Raw genomic sequence first — 13,552 nt, forward strand, 5'->3', positions numbered from 1 at the left:
GCGCCCGCGCCGCCGCGCGGAGACCGCGAGGCGCCGCCGGCGGGGGAGCGCGCGTGCTCGGCGCGGTCCATGAGCGCCCCGCGGGCGTTCTCCAGCACCCCCAGGTACGAGTCCATGTCCAGCGGGTCCATCTCGCAGTCCGAGCCGCCGCTCTCGGTGCCCACCGAGTCCGACCGCAGGTGCATGAGCTGGTACTTCTCCCGCATGAGGAACTGGTTGGTGTTGCGCGGCGCCCGCATGCCCGGCGCCCGCCTGCCCAGCACGTTGACGGGCCGCAGCGAGAGCAGCACCCGCGGCCGCGCGGGCCGGCAGCAGCGGCGGTAGGCCCGGCCGTGCTGCTGCTGCTGGTAGTGCTGGAAGTGGCTGTGGGTCCGGCTGCCCAGCAGCTTCCTGGAGACGCCGGGGTGCCTGCCGCGCCGGCCGGGGTGCCAGCGCGAGCGGCTGCCGCCGCGCCGCGGCTCGGCCCCCTTCAGCGGCCGCAGCGGCGGGGAGGCCCCCCCCGGCACCCCCTCCCCGCGGCCGGCCTGCGCCGGCTCCCAGGGCAGGCTCCGCGCTCCGCCGCCGCACAGCATCAGCTCCTCGCGTCGCCACATCGCGGCCCCTCTCTCTCACATGCTCTTCGCAGCCCGGAGAGCTGCCCGAGCACCGCCGGGGAGCGGGATCAGCGCCGCCGCCGCCTTCTCGGTGCGCGTCTTCCCTTGCCTGGGCTGCTCCGGAGGTTGGTGAAAGCCCCGCGGCGTCCCCCGCTCCCGGGGGCCTCTCCTGGCGCCTCTACCTTTTCACAATCCGCTCCGTTTTTTTCTTGAGCGGAGCCCTTTTACCGCGCATAGCCTGGCTGAACGGCTGCGGGCTGGGGGGCAGCTTGACCACCTTCAAGCCGCCGCCTCGGAGAGATGGTCTCGCCTCCGCCCCAGCCGGCTGCTACCCTGCTGTCAGAGCTCCACCAGGTAAGAGCTGACCGGGGAGCGGGCTGCGGGCCGGGCCCGGGAGGCAGCGGGAGAAGGGCGGGGAAGGCGGGGAGGGCCGCGAAGGCGCTGACCGCGGGGCCACACCGCCTGCCTAGCTGGCTGCTGCGCAGCGCCGCCGCCCCTCGCCGACTAACGAGGTTCGTCCGCTCACCCCCTACTTATAGCCTGCGGAGCGGCCCACGAGCGGCCGGGCCGGGGGGGGCGGCACCGCTCCCAAACCAGCCTTTCTTACCCAAACCCTCACCTTTCTGCGCCCAGCAAGCACGCAGCGCTCTCTGCAAAGAAGAGGCACGCCGCGGCGCCTGCTCTTGCTCTCTGCTTGTGTCCCTGGCTCTTCTCTTCCCTCCGTCGCATTTTGGTTTGGCTCAAGGCGCTGGGAGAGTTATTTTGTTCCTCCCCTATTCACGAACCCCTCTTGCGCTCAGGCCTTTGCGTAGCGGCCATTCTCCTTTCCTCCTTCGCAGGAGCGGTACGCAAACTACTTAAACCTCCTGCGAAGCACAAGCAGGCGCCCGAGCCGGGCAGGCGTAATGGCCCTGAGGAGAAGCGGCGCCCAGCGAAGCCGTTGGGAGGGGGGGGCGGCAAAGGGCGGCCCGAGCAAGTCAGTGCTTAACGCCCGGCAGAGCCGGTAGCCCCGCAGCCCTGTGTCCGAGAGCCATGGCGGCGGGAGGAGCGGCTGCTGCCCCGCACGGGCCGCCCCCCGCCTCTAACTTCTGGCTGGCACCGGCGCTGCCCGCGGGAAATGGCTCTCCGGCCTCCTGTGGCTCACAAAATGGTGCCCGGTGTGCGGGCGCGCACGTTGCCCCCCACCTTCCCCGGGGGGAGAGTGGCTCGCTGCGCCCTGAGCGGCCCCCGCCGCTGAGGCGGGCGGCGGAGGACACGCGCTGCTTTAATTCCACTTAGAGCGGAGCTGCGCGGCCCTCCGCTCGGCTGTGGCGCGGCGGCGCGGCACGGCACGGCACGGCACGGAGTGGCCGCCATGGGGGCGTGGGGCCGGGGCCCGGCCGCGGCTCAGGGCGCTCCCGGGGTGAAGGCGCTTGGCGCAGCACGGCCCGATGTTGGGCGTTATTTTTACTGATTATTCCCCCCCGCCTTTTTTTTTTGAGCTACCTCCAGACAAGCGTTGGCCTGGGGGAGGTTCTGAACCGGAGAGTGGGGGAAAAAGGATTTGGGGATGTCGAGGGTGGGCATCTGGCGAGCAGGGAGGTGGGCGAAGGAGGGAAGTCTGCCGCTGGGGCTTTCTGAGACTTAATTTCTTCCCTTTATTCCCTTTTCAGGATGGGCCTATGATTTTTAACAGTATTGTGTGAAAAATTAGAGCAGAGTCATTCTTTTAGTCTGGTGAGTGCCCCAGTTATTCTTGCTAGGCCTTGATTCCTCTTACACGAATTTTCTCTGGTTTTCAAACTGGTTTTGTTTGCTCAGCATGTAACTAGCGTACTACTAAATGTGACATCGACTTCTCTGTTCTCCTAATCTTTATACTTAATTTGTTTATGAAATACTGGAACTTGGTGTTGTGGTCCAAATTGTTTCAAGTAAAGGCATTGCATGAATAAGAACAGTAAAATTTCATGCATATACTGTTTATTATTATTGTAGTGAAGGACAGGGAATTGCAGAATATTCAGGGGGGAACAAGTTGAAAATCTATGTGGTAACAATGGAGTCATTTCTGGCAACATTAAATTGCCTATATTTTCATTGCTTCAGGATATGTATTTTAAGCAATGTTTATTTTACGTTCCTTTGAGAAAGGAGTTAATATTGCATGGTACTTCATTTTAAAGCCAGCTGGTGTTATCACCTATACATTTTACAAACTAAGGTCTAAAAGAAAAAGATAGCACTGGCGCAAGAATTACAGTTGTCTAAAACAATGCAACCTCTGGAATCTGAAAGAATGTGAAACAAGGGGGAGGCTGCAGTGCTCATTCCAAATCTCTTACAGATTTGATAACCTGTACGTGTATAAAGAAATAGCTCATGAAGTGGTACAAAGCTGTTCAACATTTTTTTTTCAGGTAAGCTTGGAGAAAAGTTCAAACTAAATTAACAAAAGCCACTTTTAAACTAAATTAAAGGATTCCTGAAAGTATCATCAGTGCATCTGTATAACTGAGAAAGCTTTCTGGATGTAGGAAGGCCTATAATCGGAAGATAAGCAAAATCTCAGAATTAGTTATTCTGTTCTACATTTCTTCCTCTTTTGGCTACCTGTTTGCAATCTTGAATCACTCTTTACATTCTCTTAAACAAAACCATGACAAAATAAAATACTCGGTTGAAGCAATACTGCAGCAGGCGCTAGAGTCCGAGACCTGCTCATTTGTAGTTCTTCAGTTGTCCCAGGCCTCTTCATAGCTTTTAAATGCATTAGTTACAATATGGGTGAAACAGATTTTTGTCACTCTGAACTGATCTCTCGAATATAGAGCATCCAGGATCAACATACACTTGTGAATCATTTTTATAATGGAGACTTTTTCCTTGCATGCATATGCATTCAGTCTTTCATTGTCCTGTTGGTCAGTCCTACTTAGTCTGACCTCGGTTCAATTTTTCTGTTTTGTTTCTCTGAGTTTGGTGCAGATTGAGTTCACCTTTAGCTTATCCTGGAGTGACATATGAAATTCCGTGCAGAAAATGTTGTGCTTTATGCAGATCAGAATTGCTCTAATGTGACATTGCATCTGGATGTGTCCCTCATCTGCAGAGTGAGCTCCTGGACTATATGGACCAATGAGTTGATGTGTATGTAGTCTTGAAAAAGTAAAATCAGTAGATAGCTTGTATTGTTTACCTACATCTGTATAATCTGTACATCTGTATAAAAGTAATTGAAAACTATTACATCAAGGCAGCTGAGGCAGAAGTCCGACAACTGTACAGACCATTATTGATCTGAATTTCATTCCACACGATCTTTTTTGTTAAGTGGTTAAGGTGTGCAAATGCGTAGTCTAGAAAGAGTGTCTCTTTTCAGAGTTTTCCTGGATTCTGTTCCGTTTCTCACTGTCAAGAACTTTTCCACAGCTATTTTCAGCACTTTCTATAGATGGAAGGAAATGTTTTGTAATCTCACAGGGTTATGGTTGGCAGCCAGTACTAATACTTGGCACAGTTCTTTCAAATTCTTAGTTTCCTTTGACATAGGAGGGAACCCATTTACAAGACCCTTTTTTTTTTCTCTAGTTGGAGTGCAAGACTGGAAGAGTGGACTTCCTTAGTGTTCAGAGTCTTTTATGAATTGATAATCTCAACATATCTAAGAATATTTATTCCTCTACTGGAGCCAAGTTCAAGTTTGAGGCGTGTGTTTGGCGCAGCCTCTGGAGGCGTGCTGGGTGTCAGGTTGTCGAAGGAAGGCCTGCTGTAAGCGGAGCAGGTGGGCTTCAGGTGCACTGTTGGACGTTCCTCCCAAGCTCAGAGTTCACGCTTGTTTAACCCCTGGGATCTCGGAAGTTTTTCTTCTGTGCATGTGTGTGGGGCGACCCTGCGGCCGGGAGCAGGCGCTCCGCCCTTCTGCCTTCCCGGCGCAGCAGCGCCCCGCGGCGCTGCCTCCCAGCTGGACGAACGCGCGGGAGCTCCGCAGCCGCCGGTTCCCGCTGGCGGCCGCAGCACCCTGTAGGAGCCCGTCTCAGTTCAGGGGCCGCGGGCGGCGCCTCTCCCCGCGGCGCAGGGGGCGCGCCTGCTCCCGCCCCTCCGCCCGCCCTGGCCAATAAGGGGGCGCAGAGCGGGAGGGCGGTGCCTACGCGCCGTCCGGCTGCCCCGCCCACCTGCGGGCTCTACTGTTGCCGGGAGACCGGCGTGCCCAATGGGCGGCTGCCTTATTGCTCTCTGAGTGCGCGGCGCGCTGATTGGCTGCCGCAGACAGGCGTGCCGCCGGTGCTTCCTGTCATGCTGTCCCGCGCGCGGTTGCATCATCGCTAGCGCGCGCCGGGCGGTGCTGAGGTGAGCGGCGGCGGCGGGGCCCGGTGGGGCAGGGCCGTGGCCGCCGTCTTCCCGAGCTGCCCCCCTCCCCCCCCCCACTGCCCGCCGGCGCAGCGGGGCTGCCGGGTACCGGACCGGGTGCGGCGGGGATCGGCTCCGAGGCGGCGGTGGCCTGAGGAGCGGGCGGCGGGCGCTGGGCCCGGCCCGGCCCAGCCCAGTCGGCGCCGTTAGTGGCGCCGCGGGCGGGGGCGGGCGGCCACGGGCGCCGCCTGTCAGCGCCTCGCGAGGCCGCGGCCGGCCTGCTCGCTCTGCGGCGCTGGTGCCGGCTTGTCCCCGGTCACGGCGCCGGGGCGTTTCAGCAGCCAGCTCCCCTGGGACGCCGTCAGGTGCCTACTTAGCTGCTGCAGTTCTAAAAATATTGGTGTCTTGTCAAGAATTAGCGTTAATAATGTGTTTTATTCTTTTAGACTTTCCTGAGCGCTAAACAGACGCTTTACTTTTTTCTTGGTTTTAATAATTACTGAAAATAATTACTTATAAACAGTTACTGATTTCCTTATTGCAGAGTTTAATACCCATGAAGGCTTAATTTTTTTAATTGGTTAAAGAAACTAAAATGCCTGGCAAAGTGTAATACATCTTAAGCCTTCCACTTCAGTGGCTTGTTAAGGGAGGGAAACTTGAGGGAGGCACACGTTTGATTAATATAGCTGTAATGAATTTGATATTTCTCTCTAGAGCAAGTGTTACCCCCAGGTCTTCTGGAAACTAAAGAAAGCATATTTTCTTAGTTTTGCTGGTGAGATGCTTAAGAAGTGGCTGTTAGGTAGTAGCAAACCTATTAAAAAGGAGCATTTTACTAACTGACTTGATAGTAGTTTCTTTTTTATTAAAAGTGTAGATTAAAGTTATTTCAAGATAAATTATGTCAATTTTTGCACAAAGAGAGACTTTGTGTTTTTAATCAAGGTAGTATGAAGACGAAAAAGAAATTTCTTAAGTAGTTGTAAGATATATGGTAAAACTGGCTACTTGCTGAGTATGATTTACAGATATATTTGTATCAAAACGTAGCATTAATTTATGAGTCAGCTCACTCTTTTAGCATTCCTTTAATTGACATTTCAGCATGAAAAGAAGCACTGCTTTCTGGGAAACAGGTGGGATTTAGTCCATTTCAGCTGTTTTTTCATCTTGGGTAATGTATTCATATGAATTGATCTTGAAACGCTCCCCAACCTATCCTCAAGTGTCAGGCTTGGTTTGAATAGACTTAATTACTTGTTAAGACAGAAACTGTCATGTCCTAGATTAGGTTTTAAAGTATGCTTTTATTTATTTATGTAACTTCATTGTTTCTGTCTGCTCTAGAAATGGATGCTTTCTGACTATAAGATGATCAATTTAAAATGTCCTTACTCCAGAAGCTGTCTTGCGTCAAAGCTCAGTGCCTAAAAAGGCAGAAATAGGGAGTCTAATTTTGTATGCAAAAGAATGCGTTGTTTAATTTTGGGAGGACATATGTAGGTGGAGAATAGAGGTTCCTCCTTAGTCTATGGAGGTAGGTTCATGAATACCTAGGTCTCATACAGACTAAGGAAAGTAATAGTTTGAGGGAGAAGGTGAATGGAGCACAAGGATAAAATGACTCAGTGACTGTAAACCTCTTGAAGTTAGTAAGGAACTCAGAATCATATCCACACTGTTTGTTAGGTCCTGGGAGATCTTTTGTATAAAATATGGTATGTGCAATTGGTTTTTACTGCTCATTGTAATACCATTAGGTACACTTTTAGTTCGAATTGGTTCTTAATCTTTTCTGATTTTCACTGAATGAAATGAGTAGTATTTTGTAATACACTTTGTTTTTAAACACTTTGCCCCATCTACCATATGTTAAGCCTACTGCACTTCTGAAATATGGGTTCAGTTCATTCATAGTGGCATTTTAAATGAATAATTAAATAATGGTTTTTAATATTAACTTGCCAAAACACATTCTAACTTGCTTTTATGGTTTTAATGCTTATGTATTTTTTTTCTCCTAGATAAGAAGGCCAGCGTTAGTTTGAGACTGTAATACAACCTGCAAACTTTGACTGACACCTTTCCTATTGAATGTTACTATCTTTTAGAAAAAGTGAGTGTCCTTTTAAAAATAAATAAATAAAAGGGGATCCCCAATAGTGCATTGTCTTATAAATACTTTTTCTGAACAGGAGATGAACAGAGAGATTTCTATTTGCCTAACAAAAAATCTTTGTGTTTACTAATCCTTATGTAAATAAACTTGGAGTCTTGCATGAAAATGTTGTCTCATTAGATGCATTTGTGCAATGTTTTGTTTCTCATGTTTTCACTCGATAGCCTGCGTTCAAAGGATGAGTCGTCAGTGATTATTTCTTATTTAAAACACTTGGATTGACTGTAGTGAACTCTGTCTGCTGTGGGTATGCCAAATTATTCATCCGTCAGTATAGAAACTGGTTATGGTTTTCCTGAACGTGGTAGTCTTCATCTCACTTTTTCCTCAGCTGAGGCTGAGACATAGATGGATTCTGAACTTGGTTTGTCTTTAAGTCAATTTTTTTTAAATTCTGTTCTGTAACTTGAAAAAAATGACCTGTGACAATCAACTGGTATTATTAAGTTTCATAAGTATTTTTGTTTTCTCAATTCTGACATCCTTCCGTTGTGCATTTGGAAAGAGTATGTATGAATTTGTGCCCTGTGGTTACTGGACACTGGTTTGTGTATACAGTGCTTCAGTTAGTAGAAATGGGCCAAAAGTGATACTGTGATTTACGCATGGAATCTGTGATACGTGAGCAGCCTCCATAGCCCGGTCACAGTTACAGACCAAACCTTAAACATGTATTTAATTTATTAGATTTTGGGGAGTTGACAGTTCTGGGTCAGTTGTCAAAAACTTTGTCCATAGTTATTACTGAATTGCGAAGGCTGGGTTTGCTGTAAGACAGATGTGCAGTTCTTTAGTCCCCTTCAATTTTTTTTGCTAAGGAAGAGGAATGAGTGTGTTTCAGATCAGCTGACTTTTAGGAAATAAATTTTAGGGCTGAATTATTTTGTCAGCTGTTGTCTCTGGCACTGTGACCTTGGGGCTGTTATCAATGAGAAATGGCATAGACCTAATTAGTGCTTTCTCAAGTGCTTTGAGGTGTGATGATGGAAACTCTCATACAAATTTAGTGTACTGTGACTTATTGTATTAAGGCACAATATCTTATTATCTTTCTAAGAATACGTCAAGGCTTTTTCTGTGCTGTTCCTTGTCAGCCCATGATTCTCCCCCCTCCGCCCCCTCACCTGCATACCAAATGGTGGGTTTCTTGTCTTTTTTGATAATTTGGAATTATTAGTGGGGGGAAATGATCTGTCATTAATGTAAAAAAGTAGGAGTGGTGGAATTTTTCCCCTTAAATTTTATTGTGGGGAACACTCTTATGGGCTCAAATGTTAAGCTAGCAGTTTCTGTGGTGTTCTGATCTTCATTTAACTAAATGTTTTGGAACTTCAGAGCTGCCAAGGAACACCTGTCAGCTGTAACCTGAAGTGTTGTCTTCATGCATTTACTTTTGTTGCTGCTTATGGCAAATACTTGGGAAGCCTGAATAAATTAGAAGACTCTGTCTTTGTGCCATGGCTCATAATTTTATGATGGGAAGTGAAGCTCTAGGCTAATGTAACGTTCATCTTGTTCTGGTGTAAGCGCTAAGCAGCAGTAGCGCTGAAGTTACAGGTGGCAGAGGCCATTTTTCTGTATAGTCTTCTATTGTAACCTTCATAACCATTTTTCATCTGTTAGAGAATTCCTCTCTTAAACATCCTTATTCCACAGAACTTCTTCTCAGTTTTAACTATAGCATTTGTTGAAATTTGTCCCCTCTGAATTTTCGAGCAGGTCTGGAACACCAAGCAGCTCTTGTGTAGTTGGTTGTCTGTTTCTAAGGATGTTGAAAATTCTCTTCTGTGTTGTGAAGGAAGCTCATATGTAATTGTGCTTGTAGTGAGTTTCATTGACTTAGTCAGATATGAAGAGTGCCTTTGGGTTCTGATGGGCCCTTTCAGAACTCGCCAAATAAAAAAGACCTTCTGAAAATAGGAAAAAAGAAGCAACCCCCTGTAGCTTAGTTCTGACATTTTTGTAAAAAATGAGGGAGAGGAGTGAGGAAAAAAAGCAGACTAGTAGTTTTGCCAGTACTTTGGAAGTTAGAAAGAGCTTTTACAAGGTGTGCAGCTCATGTCCTCATTCTTTGTCCTCAGCTGTTTGTCTGAATTCTCTGCATGTTCATCTTATTTTCACTGCAGTGTGAGTTTCAGCTACGCTATCTGAAGTCTAGCTGGTTTTAGGTCACTCCTGAGAGTGACGGCGTAGTTAGATGGAGAAAAGCGTTTTAAGAAGTCTTTAAAGAATTTAAACTATAAGAATAGATTTATGTTCAAGTGTACAGTGAAAAGGAGCCTGCCTGTTTAGTAATCTTTAGTAAGTTCCTGCAATTAGAAAGTCAATCTTGTTAGTTCACAAACTTGCTGAAGGTCAGTTTGGACATAGAAACTTTCCTCTAGAAAAACGCAAAATCTGCAACAAAACATAATTCACCCTTTGACTGTTTTTCATAGGAAACAAAAAATGTATGACTACGACACTGTAATAGCCTATCAAGATTAATAGTTTGTTTTGTTTTTTAATACAGTGCTTGCTTCCATGATATACTGAAACAAGCTCTCTGGAAAAAATAAGATGTGGTTTGGTGATACAGAATTGTAGGATAATAAGTTACATTATGAAGCCATTTTTTTTCACTTCTGTTCAAAATTTTTTTTCCCCTTCCCCCTGTTTGGTTGTCGCTGTGGGAAAGAATGGTTCATCAAGTTCCAGAAAACATAACCTTTCCAGATGAAGAAGAGAAGATATTGAAGCTCTGGAAAAATCTTAATTGCTTCCAGGAATGCCTAAAGCAATCAAAGAATAGACCTAGGTAAGAATCTGCTAAAAGCCTTAGCAACTGTTTTTGACAATCCAAGGTTGGTACTTTTTTTTTTTTTTTTTTTTGCCTGCCTCAGTTAGGTTAACGACTGCTGCTGGCTAATGTTGTCTTCGTATCAGTTACTGTTTATGTTTCCCTTTACGAAGACTTAAAAGTGTAGGAACAGTCTTTACAAAACTAATTTCCTGCTTGGTGGGTTTATGAAAGCAATCTGCAGGTAAGAAGGAACAACTCTTACCTATGTTTGCCAACTGTGGAGCAGCATGTTGGCATTTTGAGTAGTTCAGGAGAAGCAGTGTGTGAAAGTTGCAGTGTTCAGTTTGATTTTTTGTTCTGATAGTGGTCTGCTTTGCCTCAGCTGTACTCAGTTCATGTACTTCATCTTAAGGCTAAGTGGCTTAATAGTGTTATGGTGAACTTCCTTAAAATCCCAGGTGTTATAGGTGCAAGACAAAGAATCTTGCTAGAACTCCTGGCAATTAGTAGGAACTGAAGAGATTGAAATATTCTCTTTATTCCCACCATACTTCTGCCAAGGTGACACCTGTGCTGACTGATAGTACAAGAGGAAGAAACTGATATTGTCCAAGCCAGACATGAGAAGCACAGGCACACAGATGTACTTATCCTGTTTGAGGATTTGATGCTTAATTTTAATTAAGAATGTCTTCCTGTATCTTAGGTTTAACTTCTATGATGGCCCTCCATTTGCTACTGGGCTTCCACACTATGGCCATATTCTTGCAGGAACCATTAAAGACATAGTAACCAGATTCGCTCATCAGAGTGGTTTTCACGTCGACAGAAGATTTGGATGGGATTGCCATGGCTTACCTGTGGTATGTGTAATAAATCAACCTACAAATATTTCTGTTGATTCCTCTTTACATATTGTTACCTACTCATCAGTCATGTTTCTCTTGTTCTTATGCCTGGCTTCACTGCTGGAAGGATAATTGGAAGTTCTTCACCCAGCGTGTTGCTCTGGCTTTTGCTGTTTGTGTGTGGTGATTTCAGGTGCTTCCTACCGATCACATGCCCTACTCTAGTTACTCTGTTCATTACTGGAACTGTGTATTTAGTCAGTATGTATTTCAGGTAGTAGGGTTTTCTGTTTGTTTGATAGTAAAGACACTATCACATCAGGATTTTTCTTTAGAACTTCTGCTTATTTCAGGTACAATACTCATAAAATCTCAAAAAGATAAAGGGGGCCATTTGGCTTTGGTGTCAGAATGCATAGAAACGTCATAAAGAAACTGTCTGGAGAAATCCTGAAAGGTTTTGACGGCAGTGTGTTGGATTTCTTTTGGTTTGGTTGTTTTCAATGCTCTCAGGAGTATGAAATCGACAAAACCTTGGGCATCAAAGGACCAGAGGATGTGGCAAAGATGGGGATTGCGGAGTACAACACCCAGTGCAGAGGAATTGTGATGAGATACTCTAAAGAATGGGAGGTAAGTAAAATCTCAGTATGTATTCTGCTGTGGGCTCCTAATAGTGTGTGGGGAAGCTCAACAAATGGAGCACTGACTTAAAGAAAGAGTTCCTATGCTGCATGGCTCAGGTTATGACATGGAATCAAAGCAGTGCTGGTTAGTCCAAATGCTTAGTCTTTGGATGGTAAATGGATTTTGTGTTTTGTTTTGTTTGTACATATATGCATGTATGTGTGTACGTTTCCACACATAAACGTATTTCAGATTACTAATCAAAATACTAATACTGGCTACTAATACTGGGCTAACCAGCACTGTGAAATACCAGCTGTTGAGAACACAGTAAGTTAAAATTGGCAGATATGGAAAGCAAAATATTAACCAAAATTAACCCTTTAAAATTTTTTTTTAAAGCAAAAAAGAATCACTTGATTCTTCCAAAACAAGTGATGGTTTTGAAATAAGTTTCAAAGTAGAAATGAAATTAATTTCAACATCTTTTTTGTGACTGGCCAGTAATAAATTCAAATATTTTGGGACCATGTTGGAAGGAATTTCTAGCATTCCTATTGGAAATAGTGTCCATTTTCTGTCTGGAGTGGCTAACAAATGTTTGGATGTTACTTAAAATATAAAATGTTTCTTGGATGCATGAGATTTTTCAATTCTGAGATCAAATAGAATAACCCAGCTTCTTGGTTCCTAGTAATGATTAGTCCTAGTCTTTGGATCTTAATAATAGAATGTCAGAGTGGCTCAAAGGCCAGAAGCAAAACTGGTGCATCTCAGGAGCTCAAATATTGTGTGAGAATATAGAGACGAAAGAACTCATTTGCTCCATTCTCAGTTTAGTAGTTTGACTGTCTGGTTGCTCTATATGTAACTGTATCAGGACAGGTGTCTCTGGGCTTGGTTATTTGCAGAGCTGACAGTTCCTATAGTTGGAAAATTAGCAAGAGAGTACCACTTGTCCAAGTGAATTGCATAGCTAACTCATTAGTTTTCATATTCAGTGCCAATGGGCGTAAACATAATCTGTCCTGGGATAGGGACAAACACCTATCAGTTTGTGCTCTTTGGCAGCGCTGTCATAGCTCTGGGAAGCCAAACAAGGTAGTTGGCCCTGAAATAACTTTGATAACTTCTCGTAATGTACCAATTTCTTCCAGTATTTCTTCATCTTCAACTTTGATTATGTTTTGATACAGATCAGATCAACTTTCCAAGTGACTTTTAAGCTGAAAGAGTTGGTAGGCTGTTCTGTGTTCTGGATCTTGACTGTTTCTCTGACTAGTAGGTTTAAAAATAGAAAATAAGACCACTGTAATCACAAGCAAGTTTCAGGCTGTTGAACCTCAACTGAACCTTAAGAAATCGTCTCTGATCCACCATTTCTGTTTAGTAGTGTTGAACACATTTGCTTCTTGTTCGACCTTGGTTCATGACTTCATTCTTTGCTTATTTTTGTCTGTGTAAAGATGCTAGTTTGAACTATTGTTGGGCTTAAACATTGCATAGATCTGTTTCATTGATGTGGGGCAAACACTGCACTCTTTAAATCAAGCTGTTACAGTAGAATAGATATTGGAAATGTACCATGATTTTTGATATTAGGATGCCTTTCAAGCTGCTTATTTGTTTCTTAACAGTTCAATGTTACCAGATTAGGACGCTGGATTGACTTCGAAAATGACTATAAAACTCTTTATCCTGAGTTCATGGAGTCTGTGTGGTAAGTTAACTTGAATACATTGTATGCTTTATCAATTTTAAATGTTAAAAATGCTTCAATTAATTGTCAACATGTATTGATCCGTGCATCACTAGAATTGTTTTAGAATATGCCTAATTGAGTGTTTTGTCCACTGTTTATTGAAAGGTGATGTGAAATAGTAGGGTTTTCAAAATAAAATAAAAGGTGGACAAACTAGTCTTATTCAACCCTGATTATCTTACTACTCCACATCAACTTAAAAGCAGTTCTGCTGATCTAATAATGTTTTCTTTGCTCTATTTAAGAAATGACATTACATCTCTACCTTCTTGTTGCTCTTAACACTGTTATCTCCAAATGGCCAAATTGCCCAAATTCTGTCTAGCTCTAGATAAAGCTTGTCTGGAAGCCTGAATTTAGAGGCTGGGAATCTGTTGCTGTCTTGTTCTTGGCGGTGTAGTTTCACAGCTGTCTGTGACTCCTAGTGCA

The 13,552-nt window shown here is 45.2% G+C and overlaps 1 protein-coding gene and 1 non-coding gene across 14 annotated transcripts in view; both read left to right on the forward strand.

Annotated features, from left to right (window-relative positions):
• The first annotated feature begins 522 nt into the window (after positions 1-522).
• Positions 523-13,552, forward strand: part of IARS (isoleucyl-tRNA synthetase) — a 115,498-nt gene continuing 102,468 nt past the window's right edge. For 2 of the 13 annotated variants that reach the window (XR_003252737.1, XM_026061195.1), the window contains exons 1-6: positions 4,245-4,356; positions 6,950-7,041; positions 9,782-9,901; positions 10,593-10,749; positions 11,248-11,367; positions 12,999-13,081. Coding sequence is in view for 5 of the 13 variants with exons in the window: in XM_026061195.1 (XP_025916980.1) it covers positions 9,783-9,901; positions 10,593-10,749; positions 11,248-11,367; positions 12,999-13,081 (479 nt within the window). In the remaining 8 variants the exon portion in view is untranslated. Of the gene's footprint in view, positions 1,106-2,245; positions 2,310-3,739; positions 4,357-4,846; positions 4,923-5,205; positions 5,288-6,079; positions 6,100-6,949; positions 7,042-9,781; positions 9,902-10,592; positions 10,750-11,247; positions 11,368-12,998; positions 13,082-13,552 lie in introns of those variants that run through there. The other 11 variants (XR_003252730.1, XR_003252732.1, XR_003252733.1 and 8 more) reach the window with 11 other exon arrangements.
• Positions 7,627-7,761, forward strand: LOC112963803. The gene has a single exon (XR_003252738.1). It is a non-coding gene; the product is annotated as a small nucleolar RNA SNORA84 (small nucleolar RNA).

The sequence above is a fragment of the Apteryx rowi genome, unplaced genomic scaffold (genome assembly GCF_003343035.1).
Source record: "Apteryx rowi isolate R43461 unplaced genomic scaffold, aptRow1 scaffold_177, whole genome shotgun sequence".
NCBI classification, from domain to species: Eukaryota; Metazoa; Chordata; class Aves; order Apterygiformes; family Apterygidae; genus Apteryx; species Apteryx rowi.